Genomic DNA, 25229 nt, shown 5'->3' with positions numbered 1-25229 from the left:
AGGCCCTAGTAAATAATTATAGAGATTTAGGCACACGGCATGGTCATACGGTGTGACTAAAATCCACATATTTGTTTGGTGAGATCAGTGATATTTAGTAGCCTTGCAAGATCTAAAAATATATTGTTGGGTGCGTGCTGCACCCTGACAAATAGGACAATACACAGGATCACTTTCACTGATTCAGCCGCTGTCTTAGGTGTTTCCCAACCTTTCATCTACTTGTTTGATCTCATCCCATTGAAAATGAAACAGGTTTTATAGCATTTGAAAGCCGTGGGACGGACGTCATGTTACTGCATGTGTAATACATTGTGTACAGTTGTTATTTTTAAAATCCTTATGTCTATCTCCCACAAGGCGTCTTTATTTCCGATACTCCTTTCTGGATAAGATAAAGGGATTTCCATACACTCTGTGTGACTCAATCGGAGATACTCGTGCAGGGTTTGACTGGTTTGAAGTTAAAAAGAATCCGTTCTCTTATGTTTTCATTGATTTAGATGTTTTTCACAGAAGTAAAGGTGTGTAGGATACCGAATTCTGCAAGGAAAACCGTATACCTTACATAATCAAGCTCAGTTTCATGTAGATTGGATCGTGGTCTATTAGACCTTTAAAGCATGTTATTGATGTGTGATATATTATTATTACAATTGCTATTAGAGTTAAGATTTGTTGATATCAACAATAATTTACACAGTACTAGAATTAATACATAGAGCCCGAGTGCTGAACTGCCCATGCCCAGATGTTGGCTTGCACAGGACTATGGGAAATGTAGTCCAACATTTTATATGGTCCGATGCCATGACTGAAGACGTTTGCGCACAAATGATAAGTGAGCAGAAACACACATTAAGAGAACAGCTTAACCCCTTAACGACGGGTGACGGACGAGGTCCGTCACTCAGGGGAAACCCTTAACGACGAGTGACGGACCTCATCCGTCACGCGGTAAAATTAACCCCAGATCGCCGCAATCGCGGTGATCGCGGTGTTAATGGAGCTCTGGTCTGCCTCTGTATTAGAGGCAGACCGGGAGCACCGGATCGGGCTGTCCAAGCACATGTGCCCGCTCTGCCAGCATGCCCGCTCTGACAGCATGTCATCCTGCCCCCTGTGTAAAAAAATAAATAAAGTTTATTTAAAATCCCATCCCCCTTTTCCATTTTAATAAAAAATGAACCCCTTCCCTGCCAATTGAGCATTGACTACAGTGATCAATTGGCAGGGATTGCATTTTACTATGATCTGATTTTTTTTTTAACCCCTGAGGGTTAATTATTTTATTTTTTTTTAACCCTCAGGGGTTAAATTTATTTTATTAATTAATTTAAGCATTTTAAAATTATATATTTAGCTAGCTGGGGAGGGTGGAAGTTAGTGGGGAATTGGGGGATTGGTGTTAGGCTAACTAGGGGTTAACATTAAAAAAGTTTTAAAATAAGCTTTAAAAAGTTAAAAATTAAGTTTAAAAAAGTTTTAATAACGTTTAAGTAAAAAAACAACAAAAACACCCCCCTTTACCCAGTCCAAATAAAAATTAACCCCTTCCCTGCCAGTCGATCACTGCCTACAGTGATCAAAACACAGATCACAGTATTATACTGAGATCTAATTTTTTTTAACCCCTGACGATTAACTTTTATTTATTTTTTCATCCTCAGGGGTTCAATTTATTTAATTAACTAATTTAAATATTGTATAAATAAATATTTTTTTCTAGCTGGGGTGGGTGGGAGTTATGGGAAAATGGGGAATTTACGGTTAGTGCTGCTTACTGCTAGATAGGGCTTAACGGTAAAAAAAAAAAGCTTAGAAAAATGTTAAATCTGTAAAAAAAAGTTTTAAGAAAGTTTAGGAAAGTTTAAAAAAATTCATAAACAAAACAAAAGTTTAAAAAATTGTTTTAAAAATTAAAAAAAGTAAAAAAAAAGTTAAAAGAATACATTTAAAAACGCTCATTACCACTACACCTAGAACAAACTAGAGAAAAAAATGATCCCACGCTAAGGTTCAAAATATGCCTTTTGAACTACCCTGGGATGTCTTCTTTAAGAAATGGTATGCCTTTGTGGGGTAGTTTGAATTATATAGCCTGGTAAAATACTCTAAAATTGGACATGGGCACAGCGTAAAAATGTAAAGTTTGAAAAAAACTGGAATGGCTATGTCCCAAATGTGCCCCTCCGATGTCCACATATACCTCGCAAAGGTACATACGGGGGTATTTTTGTACTCAGCTGACATAGCTGAGTAACATATGAAGTATTATACAGTGGTAGCACACATAAGGTTTGCAAAATATACTGTTCAAACTCACTTTGTGTGTCAAAAAGGCAGAAAAAACGCTTATTACCACTACACCTGGTACAAACTAGCGGAAAAATGATCCCACGCTAAGGTTCAAAATATGCCTTTTGAAATACCCTGGGGTGTCTACTTTAAGAAATGGTAGACCTTTGTTGGGTAGTTTGAATTTAAAACCCGTGAAGATGCTTGGAAATTGCACATAGGCCGAGCGTCAAAATTCAATGTTCTGTAAAAACTGATATGGCTTGTTCTCCTATATGGCACTGTAGCTTCACAAAATAGTGCCAAAGACATTCATTGGGGATGTCTTTTTACTCAGAAGACTTAGCTGAGCATAATTTGGGGGTTTTGAACTTAGTGGCACATATGAAATATACAAACTGCCCAGCACAAATGCAATCCGTATGTAAAAAAATTGCCCAAAATTATTTTTACCACATACTTTGGCATATATTGGTGAACAAATGGGGGCATGCTAAGGCACAATATGCACCTTATGAGATACCCTGGAGTGTCTACTTTTACAAATGATAGGCCTTTGTGCGTTTTTTTTGAACAGTCAAACTGTTATAATACCCCAAATGGAAGCATAGGCTCATTAAATCCCTCTCTCAAAATTCTACTGTGAATACTAAAAAGGACAGGTCTCCTGTATGGCACTGTAGCTTCACGAAAAAGTGCCATAGACATACAATGGGGGTGTCCTTTTACTCAGAAGACTTAGCTGAGCATAATTTGGGGGGTTTGAACTTAGTGGCACATATGAAATATACAAAATGCCCAGCAAAAATGCAATCCGTATGTAAAAAATGCACAAAATTATTTTTTACCACATTCTTTGGCATATATTGGTAAAAAAAAATGGGGGTATGTTAAGGCACAATATGCACCTTATGAGATACCCTGGAGTGTCTACTTTTACAAATGGTAGGCCTTTGTGTTTTGTTTTTTTTGAACAGTCAAACTACTAATACCCCAAATGGAAGCATAGGCTCATTAAATCCGTTTCTAAAAATTCGACTGTGAATACTGAAAAGGGCAGGTCTCCTATATGGCACTGTAGCTTCACAAAATAGTGCCAACGACATACAATGGGGGTGTCATTTTACTCAGCAGATGTAATTGAACAAAAAATAAAACGTTGTACAGGAACAGCACACACCAACTTTACAAAATACACATGAGAAGTTCTTTGTTATAAGTTTGTGTGCCAAAACCCCCAAAAACACAATTTTACTCCAATATCTAGCAGAGATTGGTGGTGAAATGGCTACGTAGAAAGTGTCAAAACAACCTTAGGTAAATAGCCTGTGGTGTCTACTTTATATAAATATATACTTTTGTGTGGCAATTTTCTTTTCTTTTATGGCTATTAAGCTTACAAGACAAACATACCAAATTCTAAAATCGCTCCACATTAAAAGTTTATTTTACTCCTTGTGCTTTGTGACCTGTAACTACCAAAAAAAACTGAAAATCCCAGACACATTATATATTCTGTAAATCAGAACAACTAAATGAATTTATTTTTAATTACTTTCCTTAACCTGCACTAATTGTGCACACATTATTATTGCAAAAACTGTAAAAAACCCAACAATTTTCATTTTTTTTGCATTTTTCTGTATTTTTCTATAATAAATAAGCATGTATATATATATATATATGTTACATCAAATTAAAGCCCTTTCTGTCCTTTAAAAAACGGTATATAATATGCGTCGGTGCAATAAATTAGTCAAATGCAAATTGCAGTTGAACGCAAACAGCAAAAAATGCAAAAAATGCCGTTGTCATTAAGTGAAAGACAAGCTTCCGAAGCTCTGTCCTTAAGGGGTTACACACAAAATTACCACTTAAACTGCTTTAAGATGCTCCCCCAAATTTATGATTTCCCAATATTAGTTCTAATAGGGAAGCGGATGTCGAGGGTTAGGATGCTCATCCAATAGGAATCTGGATGGTTTTCGTCATATGCAGAAATGAAAAGGACATAGTGGGTGTTCCTAACAGGGGAAGGCCAGTGACACAATCCTGTCACCAAAAATTAACTTAATTAATGTAAAATTTTCATTAAATACATAATTAAAACTAGGGACTACTTTTCTGAATGTATATCGGTCGGGTTGACAAAACTTGACAATGAGCGGAGATTAAAGCAAGTTTCCGTTTCAGTTGCCAACCGAGTTTACCCACAATCCATCAGTACAATCAATCCCACAGAAGGGAAACTGCAGCCGTCAGGGTCAGAGAGGAACAAAATGGCTGCTCCCAGGTATTGAGATCCGCCACTGCTGTAAAGATTAGAATATATTCAACATTTACATTAAGGTAAGGGTCCTCAAACTGTGGCCCTTCAGATGTTGCTGAACTACAACTCCCATGATTCTTTGAATTACATAGATAGCCAGAGAATCATGGGAGTTGTAGTTTGGCAACATCTGGGGGGCCAGAGTTTGAGGACCCCTGCATTAAGGCAAGAGCACACACCAAAATACAGTTTTAAATCTTACAAGGCTACTTAAAATCACTTATCTTAGCAAATAAACCATGTAACCGTAATGTGTTTACCCCACCACTGCTTTAAAATACCCCAATATTGGTGCGTTGGGCACCAGGCCCCTCCATTTGAGGAGAACCTATTGATGCAGTTTAACTATTAAAGGGACTCTCCAGTGCCAGGAAGACAAACCGTTTTCCTGGCACTGCAGGTCCCCTCTCCCTCCCGTCCCCCATCCCATGTTGCTGAAGGGGTTAATACCCCTTCAGTGACTTACCTCTATCCAGCGCCGATGTCCCTCGGCGGTGGGACAGGGTCCACCCACGCTCCTCCCCCGCCGATTTCATCCGGCGGGGGATACCTATCGAGCATGCGCGGTCGCCAGCAGGGGAGACCTAATGCATTAGACCTCTCCATACCAAAGCATTCAAAAATGCTTTCCTATGGGTATTTCAGCGACGCTGGAGGTCCTCACATAGCGTGAGGACGTCCAGTGACGCTATAGCACACTTTTGTGTGCTATAAACACTGAAGTGCCCTCTAGTGGCTGTCTAGTAGACAACCACTAGAGGAGGAGTTAACCCTGCAAGGTAAATATTGCAGTTTATGAAAACTGCAATAATTACACTTGCAGGATTAAGGGTAGTGGGAGTTGGCACCCAGACCACTCCATTGGGCAGAAGTGGTCTGGGTGCCTGGAGTGTCCCTTTAAGTAATGCAGTTGGCACCCCATGTTAAGTTTAATGTAGGACCCACAAATTTCTCACAACGCTTTGCCAGACAGAAATGTGATTCAGTAATATGTGGTTTCCCGAAAGTAATTCATCACAGTGCCCTAATTACTGTAAAGGTCTAATTGTGTTATTGACACTGCATTTTACATAGGGCAATACAAGGGAAATTCCCTTTACTCCAGCCAGGTCATTTCCTTACATAATACTTGCTGGGTGGCAAGAATATTGCATTAGGAATGTAACATTGCTGCTCAGTCTTTCCTGAGAGCGATGGCAAAAAATGCCGGGAATGTCTGCCTGCACACCTACCAGCAGCAGCAGCGGTAAAGGTTGCTGTTACTAAATGAATGTGCAGGACCGGTTAGTTGGGTAGTTTTTGCATTGGTCGGGACTTTCCCCTCTGCAGCGAGCGTTTAACCTCCGAGTGGTTTCCCTGGTAATATGAGCTAGTGGCAGAGCATGCGATAGCATCAATTTGTGGAGGTTTCGTCTTTTTTTTACGATGATACATTGTCTCCCAAATCTCCTTTAATTGGGCACAGATCCTGGGTTACCGGAGCATTTCACTAAAAGACAGAAAACCACGTTAAAAAAAATAAATAAATAATGAGAGCAGACATGTTTCTGCCTATTTCTCCCAACTCGCCATATATGCTGGTAATGTATCAGTTTGCAAATCACTTTTGACAGAGACGGTTTCAATAAATCTACGTTTAAACATTATGACTGCATGTGGGTATAACGCCATATACAGCGTAGGTGCCCACAGGGTAGATCCCCAGTTGTTTTAAAGATACAGCTTTCACAATGCTTTGTCATTCTAAAGGCATTCTAAAGGAATGCAAAGTATCATGGGAGGTGTAGTTCTACAACATCTGGAGATCCAGCTTTTGGGCACCCCTGATATACAGCAATTACAATTGTCTGATTGATAAAACCAGCCATTGTGCTTTTCAGGCAGTAAGCCCATCTGGGGGGCTTTTCAGAGGCATTGCACACATTGATCAATGCAGTAACTGTGCAACACAGGAGGCTGCACGGAGCCATTGACAGTTTGCGGAATGACCGGAGCTCTCGGCCAGATTGTGGAGCAGCTCTGTGATGTGGCCTTTATTGCAATATATTATTTCGCTTTGTAACATAATACAAAACAGAATTATTGGTGTGCGTCGTGCAGACTGCTGGTAGTGGAGGGGTTAATGTGGTTAATTTATTACTAATACCGTGTTTTTGCATATAGGAATACATGGGGATTTCCCTTGTCACTAGTCGGGTGATTTATGCTTTAGCTTCCTGCAGCAAGGAAAGCACTGTGTGATAAGCTGTGTGCCTCGGGACTTGTTTGCTTTGCATGCAGGGAATTCAGTCCTCGTTTCTGTGCTGGTAGCTCTGATAGGAGGAACCTAGAACCCCACAGGCTTACAAAACATCTCGGTGTCATGTATTCCGTCAAAAGAAATACTAATGTTCAACGTGACACAAGCCCCAGGTGACACAAGCCCTACCCCAAGAAATGTTCTCCTCTCTATACAATAGAGTTGAGCATAATACAGAGATACGTGTACAATACAGAGAGCAGAACGTAATACAGAGATACTCATACAATACAGAGAGCTGAGCATAATACAGAGATACTCATACAATACAGAGAGCTGTGTATAATACAGAGATACGTGTACAATACAGAGAGCAGAACGTAATACAGAGATACTCATACAATACAGAGAGCTGAGCATAATACAGAGATACTCATACAATACAGAGAGCTGTGTATAATACAGAGATACGTGTACAATACAGAGAGCAGAACGTAATACAGAGATACTCATACAATACAGAGAGCTGAGCATAAAACAGAGAAACTCATACAATACAGAGAGCAGAACGTAATACAGAGATATTCATCCAATACAGAGAGCTGAGCATAATAAAGAGATACTCATACGATACAGAGATCTGAGCATAATACAGAGATACCCGTACAATACATAGAGCAGAACATAGAGCAGACAGGGAAGGGGGGTGGGGGGGGGGCACTAAGGAACATAAAGGGGAGGGGAGAGGAACACTAAGAGACATGGATGGGAGAGTGGCACACAGGGGGGCCTGAGTGGGGAGAAAGACACACAGAGGGACAGGAGGGGGGAGAAAAACACACAGATGGGCCTGGGGGTGAGAAAGATGCACAGAAGGGCTGGGGAGAAAAGAGACACACAGAAGGGCCTGGCGTGGAAATACAAAGGGGCTGTGGGTGAAAGATGCAGAGGGGCTAGAGAAGAGGAAAAAGAGACACAGATGGGCTGGGGGGAGATAGATGGGCTGGGGTGAAAGAGAAACACACAAAGGAGTTGGAAAGAGTAAAGGACACAAAGGGGCTGAGAGAGAATAAGACACACAAAGGGGCTGAGGGGAATAAGACACACAAAAGGGGGCTGTAAGAGATAAACAAGGGAGGTGTAAGACACGCAATGGGGAAAAATAAGGGATAAGATACACTAAAGAGGGTATGACATTTAAAAAGGGGATAAGAAACAAAAGGCGGGTTAAGAGGCACACAGGTGAAGATGCTTTCTTTGGGGATGGGAGGGGCGCCAAAATCATCTTCGACTGTGTACCCCAAAATCCTTGCACCGGCCCTGGGTACAATATAATGATACCTATACAATGCACAGTGTTGGGTACAATATAAAGATACAATACACATAGGTGGGCACAACACAAGGATACCTATACAATGCACAGTGTTGGGTACAATATAAAGATTCCTATACAATACTCACAAGTGGACACAACACAAGGATACCTATACAATACACAGAGCCGGGTACAATACAAGGATACCTATACAATACACAGAGCCGGGTACAATACAAGGATACCTATACAATACACAGAGTTGAGTACAATATAAAGATACCTATGCAATGCATAGTGTTGCGTACAATATAAAGATACCTAGACAATGCACAGTGTTGGGTACAATGTAAAGATACCTATACAATACTCACAGGTGGACACAACACAAGGATACCTATACAATACACAGAGCCGGGTACAATACAAGGATACCTATACAATACACAGAGTTGGGTACAATATAAAGATACCTATACAATACACAGAGTTGGGTACAATATAAAGATACCTATGCAATGCACAGTGTTGGGTACAATATAAAGATACCTGGACAATGCACAGTGTTGGGTACAATGTAAAGATACCTATACAATACTCACAGGTGGACACAACACAAGGATACCTATACAATACAGAGAGCCGGGTACAATACAAGGATACCCATACAAAACACAGAGCCGGGTACAATACAAGGATACCTATACAATACACAGAGCCGGGTACAACACAAGGATACCTATGCAATACAGAGAGCCGGGTACAATACAAGGATACCAATACAATACACAGAGTTGGGTACAATATAAAGATACCTATACAATACACAGAGTTGGGTACAATATAAAGATACCTATACAATGCACAGTGTTGCGTACAATATAAAGATACGTAGACAATGCACAGTGGTGGGTACAATGTAAATATACCTATACAATACTCACAGGTGGACACAACACAAGGATACCTATACAATAAACAGAGTTGGGTACAATATAAAGATACCTATACAATACACAGAGTTGGGTACAATATAAAGATACCTATACAATACACAGTGTTGGGTACAATATAACGATTCCTATACAATACACAGAGCCGGGTACAATACAAGGATACCTATACAATACAGAGAGCTGGGTACAATACAAGGATACCTATACAATACACAGAGTTGGGTACAATATAAAGATACCTATACAATACACAGAGCCGGATACAATACAAGGATACCTATACAATACATAGAGCTGGGTAGACTACAGAGACACCCACAGAACCGGTAGAGCTGGGAGATTTCAATCATTTCAGCTACTCCTGACTCACTATTAGCTCTCAGCACACAGTGTACACAGGGTTACAGCAGCATAATACTGATAGACTCCTTATTTAACTTTGCAGCTGGCAATATAATTAGTCTGCAGTGTGAAACCATTGTGGATTTAATTGCAGTTATATTGTTGTAGACCACCATAAGTTCTCCTGCAAGGTAAACAAGTAAATTAGGTTTCAATTGCATTTCACATGTGTAAATGTCTTATAAAACATATAACAAGATCGAAAGGTCACAGTTCAAGCTTTTTGAAACGCTGATAATATTCTCATTAATGATGATCTTCTTTAGATTATTCTATTTTTAATGTAGAGAGACGGGCCTGCTCCTTTTAAGAAATACATTACCCTCTGATCAAATTCAGCAATGCAATACCTACTGACTAATATAGCCTTCATTAATATGTAAGAGGAGAATACCTTGTCTCTGCACATTGCTGTATAAATTATGTAGAACGCAGCTCCTACTAGTGGCAGCCGACCAGAGGAATTAAACCATTAGTGATGTATTCACTAAACTAACAGGGGAATGCAAAATATAGGCCAAATGAAAGTTAAATGAAAAACCATCAATTTGGGTATTTTACAACGTTGCTGCTTTTGCCCTAATTGCAGAGTAAAGATGAAAAACGATTTAGTCGACAATAAACATGCAGTCTTTATCGTCTTAATCTGTTGTTTTGAATTAACTTATAAACATACTTCTTATCTCTGGAGCTTAATTACCTTCAGTTCGAAGCGTGATCTATAAGCGTATTTGGCCAATGATCATGATAACTGCAAAATGTAGCCAAAAACAGCTAAATCCTTAAGCATTCTATACCTCTGTGCAATTCACTTTAATTCTCCACGATACCTGTTTTTTGTGTTACCACGGCAACATAACTTTATAAACACAAGTTCCTCTAGAAAGGTTCACTAAGTATACCTTCTGTTCGGCACGTATTGAGTAAACTCGGAGAAACTATTTTTAACATTATTATCCTTTCATCAATTGAATTGAAATAAAAAAAATGTTCCTTTCGTTTCTTCCTCATGAGACTTTTACCAGCGTATTTCGACACAGGCATCTTATCCATCAATCCCAACCCCCATGACATGCTGTTATTGCTATTATATGCCTTCACCCCTTCCAATAGATTGTAAACTTGTTTTGTTATATTCCGTATATAAACTACTTGTTGTCACATTTTCCCATCTAATAATTGTACAGCGCTGCAGAATATGTTGTCTCTATATAAATAATAACATTAATAATAATAATAATAATAATAGTTTTTTATGAATACTATGCAATAATTACTATAAAAGAATACTACTTACATATTATTACCCCAATAATCTTGCAACAGACTAATAAATGATTGATAACAAATCTGTAATGTTTTTTTCGGAACATCAAGCTTAACACAAAACTACAGATTTTTTCTTTTTTCCATATCTCATCAATAACCAATAACTTTTCACATACATTCTGTGCATTTTGAAAGCTTCTGGTGATTGTATCCTGCTAAGACCTTGCTATGTTATGTAGTGTCTTTGAAAGTAAAGGGAATACTTTGAATATGCCATCCTATTGTTTTCTAAGGAAGATGGTCTTTATTTTCAAATGTAATAAACAGTAAAATGTAATAGATCCTAAATCTTTGTACATGTTACGTTATGTTGAAGTTTGTTAGTGCCATAGGGTCATATCTATCATCAATCAACCTATGTGAAAATAAATACAATTTTCCATTCTACTTGATAGTATACATAATCTAGTCATGTTGAACTTATTTTATTTTCTTCCCTGCCCATTTTATAAATGTGTTACATAAATTTAGCCAGACACTTTATTAAAATGTTATATGTACAGTATGTTTTGACATGAAATGAGTATATATATTTAAACAACAATGTATAACAATGACGATGCGTTCAGGAATATGTTGCATAAGTAAAATAATTAAATAAAACAATCTGTGTTTATGTTTTGCAAAGAGGAGTATAGAAATTCCAAAGAGTCACACATTTAAGGTCATTTGGAGGAATCATGTAACCGCAAGTTGTGAGTTTACAAATGACATGGAAGTCTTTCTGGCATGAGTGGGTGGCTAAAGAAGAAAGCACTTTTTGGGCAAAAATGGGCAAAGATTTGTGCATACAAAAACATCAGCAAACGAATGAATCCAAAATCTATCAAATGAATTAAAGTTGTATTGGTGCCCGGCGTGTCCTATAAGTTCTGAAAACATACCCTTTGTGTATAGCTGAACTGTTTTATTTCCTTTTGTCATTTTTTTTTAAATTTTTTTTTTAGCTTATTACCGGATGAAATGGCAACAGGAAAGCTTCCTCAAAAGAAAAGTAAAACATCTTTCATCAGAAATAGGTGAGCAGTCACTGAACTTGTTTAGGGTATTTAAAAATAATTTTTTTTTTTTTTTTTTAAATTAGATTTACATTTTTGCATGGGTACGCAGACAACTAAAATAAAAATTTAATATTTTATCACTATTACTGTGATTGCTTTCCCCTAATCTTCAATCCTATAAGACGTTTCTTAAAACTTACCTCTTCGTGCAAGCCTATGGCCTCCCTTGGAAGAGGTAATTCCTTAAAATCTGAAATGGTTATAGTGTCTTGAGTCTCCTGGAGCTGTCCGTCCATTCAGCATTAAACCATTTGGAATGTTTTAATGTTAAATGAGAGGGCCCAGCAGCCCATCTCCCCTGTGTTGCTTGGCTAATGAGGAAGTGTTAGCCCGAGCAGCAATGTGTGGCTGTGATTGGCTAAGAGTGTCAGCTGCCTTCTCTAAGCCTATAACATCGCACATTGCAGGTATGAACTGATATGGTTAGAAGGAAGTGTGTAATCTCTGCCTTAGCCACACCTCCAGTAGGGGCCGGACTGTGCTGCTCTTTCCTTTGTGTGTTGTTATATTTTACCCCCTCTAGATTGTAAATGTGTTCCTCTTAACATTTGTAATAGTTTGTCTCATTAAAGTTATATCCCCACAATATTAAAAAATACTTATAAAAATAATAATAATAATAATATTAACTAGACAAATTTAGCTTACAAAAACCAAGAGATGATGAGGATCGTGCTCAAATGAGCTTACACCTTGCAGTTTATTGCTAATGATATCAAGATGTCCTATCATATGTTGGAAAAAAGGAATTGCATAATACTAGTGTGTTAAAGTATTTAAATGACATTCATTTTGCTGTACTTGTTTTCTTCCTGTGACGTTAGCTTCTTCACTTGAGCACAGATTATCCATCCTGTTTAATAAAAATGATGAATTAATGAATGGAAATCAAATTCTTCAGCAGAGTTTAACGTCACCGGGTCATCAAGCGTAGACTGACGGAATCTGATTTTGCGGCTCGTGGACTTACTAAATCTGATCCTTGCATGTGGACTTTGATAAGCAACTATCTCTGAAAGATTGCTCTGCTGTTAAACATTGTTTAATTTGGATTCACTATTCCACATGTCATATCCAATCATCCGTTTCCATAAGCCAGCTAGTCAGTGTTTATGTGTTAATTGAGTGGTAGAGTATGTATCTGATTTCAATTTCTACCCATCAAATGCTGAAACACGTGTGGGCTGGTAAAGTGTCGCAAACATTATGTAGTTCTTGCCTTCTTTGATGGACATAACGTAGGCAGGTTTTTCCCTGTATGTAAATTAGGCCGTTTTTTTTCCATGTATGTGAATTTATATTAGCGTTTGTAATGAAGATTTAAAAAATCCAATAGCACTGGGAGAAATCACGCTCCCAAAAAATGTTCTGTCCTGGAATTCTGTGAGTCCCATCACATTTAAATAAATATAAACTGCATGAGGTCTCAGTAATCCCAATTATTATCACAAGTCACATTTCTAAGCATTCATTGGGATCTTTTAATTAAACAGTACATGTGGTTATTTGAAAACTCCCATTCAAAATTGGAGGGATAAATTGAAGACTTGGAACCTTTATATAACTTGACTAAGCATTGTCAGACTATATTTTGCAAGTTTGCAAGTCATCACGACATGCTCTTTAGCAGACAGAGACCAATTTTCTGTGCAATTGATCTACGTCTGCTACGTGTCTGAAAATGGTCCCAGACACAACTGCTGATGCTGTAGTACTCATGTTTAATTAGTACTTTCTAACACATATATTCACATGTACATACTTACATACAATGAACATGTATACACACATACAGTTAGTTTGTATACATACTTACAATGGATATACACATACATGCATACAATAAACACATGCGCACATATGCAGTTAGCATGTACACATATACATTGTTACATGTACACAAACTTACATACATTTAACATTAACACACACACACATACATACATTTACATGCACACATGCATACAATACACACACATACACTCTATCTCTCTCTCTCTCTCTCTCTAAAGGAAGTTGTAATTTTATACATTTAGAATATGGAATTTCCCTGAATTTTTAACAGGGAAAAACTGGTTTAAAAATCTGTATATCAAAACGCACAGAATTTCATATGACAGTAACTATTTCATTGTTTACATACGTCGAGAAAAACAGCTTAAAAAGACTCAATGATGCAAATCTTTTGCATGCTTAAAGAGCTAGTGACTAAACAGTGTTTGCTGACATTCAAATCGAAACATGTAGTCTGCAACAAAACTGGGATATTGGGGGAAAAAAGAAAATATATGAAACTTTTTTATTGTTTGGTTAATATACCCCTTAATTTCAAAGTTTGTCTTTTGTAAAATGCTGCAAGATCCTTCCCTCTGATTGCTGAAAACACGGAGACCATAGTAATTGACCTTTAAAGTTGATGATTTCCTTCAATGGGGACCCCCCCAAAATTCCACTCACATGTCAGTGATATTTATGGTCTCCTAAAAGCATGGGATGCATAATCAGACTGCCAGGTAGAAATAAATATGGAATCCTGTGTATCCCATTCCAATCTTGTTACAATCTTGGCGTTTTAGCATTTTTTACAAAATGTTTAGCACAGTAGCCTGTGTGCTCACAATCTGAAGGAGATGGAACATAACGAGGAGAAAACAACGTTTATGCCTGGGGAATTAAAAGAGAATAAGAATGGTCTCTTTTTCTGATGTGCACTAATGAAGATTTAGTGAGAGTGTTAGGATGTACTCAGAGACGATTGCAGACAGATGAAGGATCAGGGTCTGTAGGTTACAGGGAAGCACAGGTATAAAGAAGATACAATGGTGAGGGTAGGGTAGTGGCAGGGCCGGTGCAAAGATTTTTAGCTACACAGGCAAAGTAGCAAAAAAAAAAAAAAAAACACACAAGGGTGGAGACCACCTTATTTCTGATGGAAAGGGTCTGTAGATTGGGAAACAGGGGTTCTAGAAGGGGATCAGGGTATGTTGTGGGGGATAGGATATGCACAAGGGTGGACAAGGTCTGTGGGGGGAAGGCAGAGGCTGTAGAGGGGGACACACACAGGAGCTGAAGGGGGGGCATAGGGGCTGTAGACGGGGGACACAGGGGCTGTAGATGTGGGAACACAGGGGCTGTAGAGGGGGCACAGGGGCTGAGAGAGGGCAAGGGCTGTAGAGTGGGAGCATGGGCTGTAGAGTGGGCATTATTGGCTGTAGAGTGGTGGGTATGGGCTGTAGAGTGGGGGGTATGGGCTGTGGTGGGGGGCCAGGGGCTGTGGTGGGGGACACTGGGGCTGTGGTGGGGGACACAGGGGCTATAGAAGAGGTGGGCAGGGGCTATAGAAGGTGTAGGCAGGGGCTGTAACAGTGGCTAAATAAGGGGTGGGTAGGTGCTGTGAAAGGGGGCACAGAGTCTATAGAAAGGGGAACATGGGCTTGAGAGGGGGTATACAAACTTTGTGGCCTGAAAATATAGCTAACTTTGAGAGTTGTTTAAATTTAGTTATTCTGGCCTAAAATCTGTAATTCACTTTGTATTCATTTAGCATTTTCTCCCATTCACAATATAGTGAAAAATTCTGGAATACTAATTCTGGTAGAAATCTGGATTCAAATCAAAAAGCAATTACAAAGTATCAGTATCAATTTTCTAAAAAAGTATTTATCACCCAAAAACCTATTTTAATACATTCATTTTGAATATAACTTTAATTTGTTACTCTGACTTTAGTAAAGGTATAACTATAGACTTCAGTTTATGATTGCAATAGAGAGAAGTAACTCCTCTTTGTTAGAGATAGAATATATTTTACTATTGCATATTTATTTATGTGTTTTTTTTTGTTGCACAATGTTTTTTTTATTATAAGTTGGTGTTCACAAAATATATACCGTGCATTACTGTGTTACATTTTTTTTGTTATTTTCAATGTATTTGGATATGTTTGTTTAATAAAAAGAAAAACATTTCAGTTTAGTTAATAAAAAAATAAAGAGATAATTTGCTACATATTTATTTTTCTTTCTTAACTTTAATTCTCCTCTCTGTCACTGGAGTCAGACCTAATACCATTTACCCTATTGACGATTGTCACCAGAACAACTACAGCTTAATGAATTTGTTCGGTTTGGTAGAATCATTACCTTCAGGCTTTTTGCTGTAAACACCGTCTTTTCAGAGAAAATGCAGTGTTTACATTACATCCTAGTGATAACTTCACTGGCCACTCCTCAGATGGCTGTTAGAGATCCTTCCTGGGTCATGGCTGCCTAAAATGCATCCAAACATTCAGTATCTCCTCCTTCTGCATGCAGACACTGAACTTTCCTCATAGAGATTCATTGATTCAATTCATCTCTATGAGGAGATGCTGATTGGCCAGGGCTGTGTTTGAACCATGCTGGCTCTGCCCCTGATCTGCCTCCTTGTCAGTCTCAGTCAATCCTATGGGGAAACACTGTGATTGGATCAGGCTACCACTTCTGATGATGTCAGCAGACTGCTTGTTTTTCTGAGTCAAACAGCTTGCAGAGTTACAGCTTCAGGCTTGAATACAGTAAGATTCTGCTATATTTATGGAGGCATGAGAGGCCCAGGGGGGCTAGATGGTGGTTTTCACACTATAGGGTCAGGAATACATGTTTGTGCTCCTGACCCTATAGTGATTCTTTAATAATGGTGCCAGAACCATCTGAAAAATATTTTTAAATTGTTTTCTTAAAACTGCAAACATTAAATGTTGAGCATTGTTCACACAACACTTTAGCTTTGAAGGAGACAGTTGCCTTAATTTGCAGGCAGAAAAAAAGCAGGTAAATATGAATCTTCATATTTACCTGCTACTTCTTTCTTATTGTTTCTATATTCACTCCAGGGGGAACACTGATCTAACCAACTAGTGTCCAATTTCAAGAAATGCAGGCAAGTGAATTGGCATGCACAGTGCTGTATTTACTGGAAGGCTAACAAGGCATTTGCCTTGTGCGGCACTTTCTAGGGGGTGACAAAAATCACCACCTCCAAGTGCCCTGGCAGATGCCTTGTTAGCTTCAGAAGCCTTGTTAGCCTGGCCACCTTAGGGTCCCGATGTGGGCGGCGAGGGAGCACTCATCTCTGTACTCTGCTTGCTCTGCTTCCTTGAGAGCCCTGCTGTGATGCCAAGAGCCGGAATATGTCGTCACTCTGGCCCCAGCATCACTTAACGGCGAGCGAGGGAGCAGAGAAAGAAGAGCACAGCTCCATTGGCAGTGAAAGGATCCCCTGTGGACCCCAGGGAAAGAAAGAATCCACTCCAGCCCTTCGAAGGGTAGGGAGGCTTGGTGGACTGAAATGTAAAATAAGAAAATAATATATGAGTGTATGATAAAATGTGTGTGAATGTGTCAATATCAGTATGTTTCCGTCTGTTAGTGAATCTGTGTCTATCAGTGACTGTGTGTGCCTCCCAATGAGTGTGTGTGTGTGTCTATCAATGGTTGTGTTGGTGTGTGCCTGTCAGTGAGTGTGTGTGTATGTGTCAGAGGGTGTGTGTGTGTGTCTCTCAGTGAGTGTGCCTGTCAGTGAGTGTGTATGTGTCTCTGTCAGTGAGTGTGTGTCTGTCAGTGAGTGTGTATGTGTCAGAGGATGTGTGTGTGTCTCAGTAAGTGTGCCTGTCAGTGAGTGTGTATGTGTCTCTGTCAGTGAGTGTGTGTCTGTCAGTGAGTGTGTATGTGTGTCTGTCAGTGAGTGTGTGTGTCTGTCAGTGAGTGTGTGTGTCTGTCAGTGAGTGTATGTGTCTCTGTCAGTGAGTGTGTGTCTGTCAGTGAGTGTGTGTGTGTCAGTGAGTGTATGTGTATGTCAGTGAATGTGTGCATGTGTCTGTCAGTGAATGTGTGCATGTGTCTGTCAGTGAGTGGGTAGGAGTGTCTCTCAGTGAAAGTGTGTGTTGGTTAAACAGTGTGTGCAAATGTCAGTGTGTCAGTGAGTGTATGTTAGTGTATGTATCAGTGAGGGCGTGTTTGTCAAAGCGCATGTTGGTCTTAAACAGGAAGTGGTGTGACAATAACACGAAGGGGTTGGGGAAATTTATATTAGTGGGGTGCCTGAGTTTCATCATGCCTAGGGTCGCACAAAACCAAAATACATTATTGGGCATTAGTGATGTCCCGAACGGTTCGCTGGTGAATAATTCACGGTGAACATTGCTTGTTCGCGTTCGCCACGGATGGCAAACATATGCGCTGTTCGGTCCGCCCCCTATTCGTCATCATTGAGTAAACTTTGACCCTGTACCTCACAGTCAGCAGACACATTCCAGTCAATCTGCAGCAGACCCTCCCTCCCAGACCCTCCCACCTCCTGGACAGCATCCATTTTACATTCATTGTGAAGCTGCATTCTTAGTGAGAGGAGGGACAGTGTAGCTGTTGCTGATTTGATAGGGAAATTGATAGCTAGGCTAGTGTATTCAGTGTCCACTACAGTCCTGAAGGACTCATCTGATCTCTGCTGTAAGGACAGCACCCCAAAAAAACCTTTTTAGGGCTAGAGCATCAGTCTGCTTTTTTTCTTCTTCTGTGTAAAGTAATTGCAGTTGCCTGCCTGCCAGGCTCACAGCATATACTGTGCCCGCTTGCCCAGTGCCACCACTCACTGGTGTCACAATAGCTTGCATTTAAAAAAAAAAACTTTTGTGACTGTAATATAATAGCAGTCAGTTTCCTTCATGAGTGTACGTTTCAGGGCCTGCCCAGTGCCACCACTCACTCACTGGTGTCACAATAGTTTGCATTTAAAAAAAAACAAAACTTTTTGACTGTAATATAATAGCAGTCAGTTTCCTTCACAAGTGTGCGTTTCAGGGCCTGCCCAGTGCCACCACTCATTCAGTGGTGTCACAATAGCTTGCATTAAAAAAAAAAAAAAACTTTTTTGACTGTAATATAATAGCAGTCAGTTTCCTTCACTAGTGTGCGTTTCAGGGCCTGCCCAGTGCCACCACTCACTCACTGGTGTCACTATAGCATGCATTTAAAAAAAAAAAAAAACTTTTTGGACTGTAATATAATAGCAGTCAGTGTCCTTCACGCGTGTGCGTTTCAGGGCCTGCCAGGGCACAGTGTCACACCAGTGCAACTCATATCTGGTGTAACAGTAGTGTACATTTAAAAAAAAAAAAAAAATTGACTGTAATAGATTGAATAGCAGTTAGTTGTCTGCCAGCGTGTGTGTCAGGCTCACAGCGCATACTGTGCCCACTTGCCCAGTGCCACCACTCATATCTGGTGTCACAATAGCTTGCATTAAAAAAAAACAAAAACGTTTTTGACTGTAATATAATAGCAGACAGTTTCCTTCACGCGTGTGCGTTTCAGGGCTTGCCAGGGCACAGTGTCACACCAGTGCAACTCATATCTGATGTAACAGTAGTGTACATTTAAAAAAAAAAATACAATTTTGATTGTAATAGATTGAATAGCAGTTAGTTGTCTGCAAGCGTGTGTGTCAGGCCTACAGCGTCTACTCTGCCAACTTCTGCCACTGGACAGTGCCACTAATATCTGTTGTCACAGTAGCTTGCACGCATAGTACCACTAATCGAAAAAAAATGACAGGCAGAGGCAGGCCACCCCGCAGGGGCCGTCATGGTCGTGGTGCTGTGATTCCCTTTGGCCCTAGAATAATGCCCAGTGTTCAGAGGCCACGTACCCTGAACTCGAAAAGTTCTGAGGACATAGATGACTGGCTAACACAGGACACCCAATCTTCTACAGCTTCCGCTTGGAACCTTGATGCAGCATTGTCCTCCAGCTTAGATTCGGGCACCTCTCAAGTTACCACTCGCCCGCCTGCCGCCACCACCAACACTAGCATCACAGCAGCTTCACTTGGTTTGTCAGAGGAGTTACACATCAGTTGGAAGAAATGAGTGATGCGCAAGCATTATTGCCAGAGGATGTAGATAACAGGGATATGTCTCACTCAGGCAGCATTACACACATGGACGTACGGTGTGATGATGATGATGTTGTACCCGCTGCTGCTTCCTTTGCTGAGTTGTCAGATACAAGTGAAGCGGTTGATGATGTCGATGCGTCCGTGGATGTCATGTGGGTGCCCGCTAGAAGAGAAGGTAAAGTTCAGATGGGGAGACAGAGAGGAGGAGACTAGTTGGAAGCAGGGGGAGTTCATCGCAAGGAGCTAGTGGCACAGTCAGACAGCATGCATCGACACCCGGGGTCAGCCAGACAGCACGCCAATCAACGCATGCTGTGTCCACCACCAGAATGCCGTCATTGCAGAGCTCAGCAGTGTGGCATTTTTTTTGTGTGTCTGCCTCTGACAACAGCGATGCCATTTGCAACCTGTGCCAAAAGAAACTGAGTCGTGGGAAGTCCAACACTCACCTAGGTACAACTGTTTTGCGAAGGCACATGATCGCACATCAAAAAACGCCTATGGGATCAACACATGAGTACAAGCAGCACACAAACTCAAAGCCGCCATCCTCCTCCTGGTCCAGCATCTTCAGCCACGTTAACCACTGCTTTCCTCCTTGTCCCCTCTCAACCATCCGCCCCTCCGTCTCTCGCCTTGAGCAGTTCCTGCTCATCTGCCCACAGTCAGGTATCTGTCAAGGACATGTTTGAGCGTAAGAAGCCAATGTCACAAAGTCACCCCCTTGCCCGGCGTCTGACAGCTGGCTTGACTGAACTCTTAGCCCGCCAGCTTTTACCATACAAGCTGGTGGAGTCTGAGGTGTTCAAAAAATTTGTAGCTACTGGGACACCGCAGTGGAAGGTACCCGGCCGAAATTTCTTTGCACAAAAGGCAATCCCCAACCTGTACTCGATTGTGCAAAAGGAAGTAATGGCATGTCTGGCACACAGTGTTGGGGCAAGGGTCCATCTGACCACTGATACCTGGTCTGCAAAGCACACTGCGCATTGGGTAAACCTGGTGACGGCTGCCAAGCATGGAATGCGTGGCTCTGCAGAGGAGTTGGTGACACCGCCACGACTTGCAGGCAGGCCTGCTGCCAACTCCTCTACTCCTCCTACTCCATCCTCTTCCATAACCTCCTCGACTGAGTCCTCTTCTGCTGCTGCGTCTTGCTCCACATCAACGGCACCCTCCCAGCTCCCCAGGTATTGTTCCACATCCCGGATACGGCAGTGTCACGCCGTTTTGGGGTTGACTTGCCTGAAAGCAGAGAGTCACACCGGACCAGCACTCCTGTCCGCCTTGAACGCACAGGTGGATCAGTGGCTGACTCCGCACCAACTGGACATCGGCAAAGTGGTTTGTGACAACGGAAGAAATTTGTTGGCGGCATTGCATTTGGGCAAGTTGACACATGTGCCGTGCATGGCACATGTGTGTAATCTGATCGTACAACGCTTTGTGCATAAGTACCCAGGCTTACAGGATGTCCTTAAGCAGGCCAGGAAGGTGTGTGGCCATTTCAGGCGTTCCTACACGGCCATGGTGCACTTTTCCGATATCCAGCGGCCCGACACGTTGGAATTCAACACTCCTAATGTTCGACCGCCTGCTTCAACAAGAAAAAGCCGTTAACGAGTATTTGTATGACCGGGGTGCTAGGACAGCCTCTGCGGAGCTGGGAATTTTTTTGCCACGTTACTGGACACTCATGTACAATGCCTGTAGGCTCATGCGTCCTTTTGAGGAGGTGACAAACCTAGTCAGTCGCACCAAAGGCACCATCAGCGACATCATACCACTTGTTTTCTTCCTGGAGCGTGCCCTGCGAAGAGTGCTGGATCAGGCCGTAGATGAGCGTGAAGAGGAAGAGTTGTGGTCACCATCACCACCAGATACAGCCTTATCAGCATCGCTTGCTGGACCTGCGACAACGCTGGAAGAGGATTGTGAGGAAGAGGAGTCAGAGGAGGAATGTGGCTTTGAGGAGGAGGAGGAAGACCAACCACAACAGGCATCCCAGGGTGCTCGTTGTCACCTATCTGGTACCCGTGGTGTTGTACATGGCTGGGGGGGAAGAACAGTGAGATCACTGAGGACGAGGAACAGGTCATGAGTAGCTCGGCATCCAACCTTTTGCAAATGGGGTCTTTCATGCTGTCGTGCCTGTTGAGGGACTCTCATATAAAAAGGCTAAAGGAGAACGACCTGTACTGGGTGTCCACGCTACTAGACCCCCGGTATAAGCAGAAAGTGCCTGAAATGTTACTGAATTACAGCAAGTCGGAAAGGATGCAGCAGTTCCAAAATCAATTAAAAAGTATGCTTTACACAGCGTATAAGGGTGATGTCACAGCACAACGGGAATCTAACAGGGGAAGAGGTGAAAGTAATCCTCCTCCTCCCACGACCACGACGGCAAGGACAGGACGCTTTACAGATGTGTTGTTGATGGAGGACATGCAGAGCTTTTTAAGTCCTACGCATCGCCACAGCACTTCGGGGTCCACCCTCAGAGAACGACTGCAGACTACCTCGCCTTAACTGCAGATATCGACACTCTGAGGAGCGATGAACCCATGACTACTGGGTGTGCAGGCTTGACCTGTGGCCTGAGCTATCCCAATTTGCGATAGAACTTCTGGCCTGCCCTGCTTCAAGTGTCCTGTCAGAAAGGACCTTCAGTGCAGCAGGAGGTATTGTCACTGAGAAGCAGGGCCGCCATCAGGGCATGACAACCGTGACAATTGTCACGGGCCCGGCGGCCCTGGGGGGCCCGGCTGCCCGGGCCCCCATGTGTATTAGCTTAACTGCTGCCGGTGCATCTGCACCGGGGCCCACACGCTGATGGGGCCCATCAGGTGGCCCAAGCATTTAGGGCCACCCAATGGGCCCTATTATCTTCAGGGGCCCGGTCAGCGCTGTAATAGCGTGACCTGGCCCCTTTAAAAAGAAAATGCAGCCGGAAAGCAAGTGCTGCTGGGAGGGAGTGACGTCCAGTCACTTCCTCCCTGTTTACTCTGCGCGGGGGAAGGAGAAGAGAAAGGCCGCGAGAGACAGCCGACGCACATCATCCCCAGCCACCCTCCTGCGACGAAATGGTAAGGAAGAGAGGAGGGTGGCTGAAAATGAGGTGTGTGTATGTATGCCAGTGTGCAAGTGTATGTATGTGTGTATGCCAGTGTATGTATGCCAGTGTGCCAGTGTATGTATGCCAGTGTGCCAGTGTATGTATGTGTGTATGCCAGTGTATGTATGCCAGTGTGACAGTGTATGTATGTGTGTATGCCAGTGTATGTATGCCAGTGTGCCAGTTTATGTGTGCCAGTGTATGTATGTGTGAATGCCAGTGTATGCCAGTGTATGTATGCCAGTGTGCCAGGGTATGTATGTGTGTATGCCAGTGTATGTATGTATGTATGCCAGTGTATGTATGCCAGTGTATGTATGTATGCATGCCAGTGTATATATGTGTGTATGCCAGTGTGCCAGTGTATGTATGTGTGTATGCCAGTGTATGTATGTGTGTATGCCAGTGGGCCAGTGTATGTATGTGTGTATGCCAGTGTGCCAGTGTATGTATGTGTGTATGCCAGTGTATGCCAGTGTATGTATGCCAGTGTATGTATGCCAGTGTATGTATGTATGTATGTATGCCAGTGTATGTATGTGTGTATGCCAGTGTATGTATGCCAGTGTGTGTATGCCAGTGTATGTATGCCAGTGTGCCAGGGTATATATGTGTGTATGCCAGTGTATGTATGTGTGTATGCCAGTGTATGTATGTATGTATGCCAGTGTGCCAGTGTATGTATGTGTGTATGCCAGTGTATGTATGTATGTATGCCAGTGTGCCAGTGTATGTATGTATGCCAGTGTATGCCAGTGTATGTATGTGTGTATGCCAGTGTATGTATGCCAGTGTGCCAGTGTATGTATGTGTGTATGCCAGTGTGCCAGTGTATGTATGTGTGTATGTCAGTGTATGTGTGCCAGTGTATGTATGCCAGTGTGCCAGTGCATGTATGTGTGTATGCCAGTGTACCAGTGTATGTATGTGTGTATGCCAGTGTATGTATGTGTGTATGCCAGTGTATGTATGCCAGTGTGCCAGTGTATGTATGTGTGTATGCCAGTGTGCCAGTGTATGTATGTGTGTATGCCAGTGTGCCAGTGTATGTATGTGTGTATGTCAGTGTATGTGTGCCAGTGTATGTATGCCAGTGTGCCAGTGTATGTATGTGTGTATGCCAGTGTATGTATGCCAGCGTGCCAGTGTATGTGTGTATGCCAGTGTGCCAGTGTATGTATGTGTGTATGTCAGTGTATGTATGCCAGTGTGCCACTGTATGTATGTGTGTATGCCAGTGTATGTATGCCAGTGTGCCAGTGTATGTATGTGTGTATGCCAGTGTATGTCAGTGTATGTATGCCAGTGTGCCAGTGTATGTATGTGTGTATGCCAGTGTATGTATGCCAGTGTGCCAGTGTATGTATGTGTGTATGCCAGTGTATGCCAGTGTGCCAGTGTATGTATGTGTGTATGCCAGTGTATGCCAGTGTATGTATGTATGTATGTATGTATGCCAGTGTATGTATGCCAGTGTATGTATGTATGTATGTATGCCAGTGTATGTATGTGTGTATGTATGCCAGTGTGCCAGTGTATGTATGTGTGTATGCCAGTGTATGTATATGTGTATGCCAGTGTGCCAGTGTATGTATGTGTGTATGCCAGTGTGCCAGTGTATGTATGTGTGTATGCTAGTGTGCCAGTGTATGTATGTGTGTATGCCAGTGTATGTATGCCAGTGTATGTGTGTATGCCAGTGTATGTATGTATGCCAGTGTATGTATGCCAGTGTATGTATGCATGTATGTATGCCAGTGTATGTATGCCAGTGTGTGTATGTATGCCACAGTGTGTGTGTGTGTGTGTATGCCACAGTGTGTGTATGTATGCCACAGTGTGTGTGTATGTATGCCAGTGTGTGTGTATGTATGTATATATCAGTATGCAGTATGTGTATGTATATGTATGTTTGTCAGTATGTATGTCTGCATGTATATGTGTGTGTGTGTGTGTCAGTATCTCCCTATGCATGTGTGTATGTCTGTTTCAGTATTTGTATATGTTAGTGTGTGTGTATTCCTGTGGGCGGGATTTGGAGGCGGGCCCTGTGGGCGGGCTTGAAGGGGGGCCCAGACCTTGAGCTGTGTTAGGGGCCCCAAAACTTCTGATGGCGGCCCTGCTGAGAAGAGAAGTCGCCTACGTCAAAAAAGTCTAGATTACCTCACCTTTATTAAGATGAATGAGGGATGGTGTCATGGTACCTGCCACTCACACCTCCTTCTTCTCCAGCAATTTCGGCACTTT

The 25229-nt window shown here is 41.8% G+C and overlaps 1 protein-coding gene across 3 annotated transcripts in view; it reads left to right on the top strand.

The window, feature by feature from the left end:
* Positions 1-13093, top strand: part of IL17REL (interleukin 17 receptor E like) — a 91953-nt gene extending 78860 nt beyond the window's left edge. Inside the window, exons 17-18 of one of the 3 annotated variants that reach the window (XM_063445067.1) lie at positions 11819-11890; positions 12837-13093. In XM_063445067.1, the coding sequence (XP_063301137.1) occupies positions 11819-11890; positions 12837-12871 (107 nt within the window). In that variant the 3' untranslated portion in view covers positions 12872-13093. Of the gene's footprint in view, positions 1-11818; positions 11891-12756 lie in introns of all 3 variants that reach the window. The other 2 variants (XM_063445066.1, XM_063445065.1) reach the window with 2 other exon arrangements.
* Positions 13094-25229: the final 12136 nt, after the last annotated feature.

The sequence above is a fragment of the Pelobates fuscus genome, chromosome 3 (assembly GCF_036172605.1).
Source record: "Pelobates fuscus isolate aPelFus1 chromosome 3, aPelFus1.pri, whole genome shotgun sequence".
Taxonomy (NCBI): domain Eukaryota; kingdom Metazoa; phylum Chordata; class Amphibia; order Anura; family Pelobatidae; genus Pelobates; species Pelobates fuscus.
The sequence above is the reverse complement of the archived record's forward strand: the minus strand, read 5'-3'. Positions and strand labels throughout refer to the sequence as shown.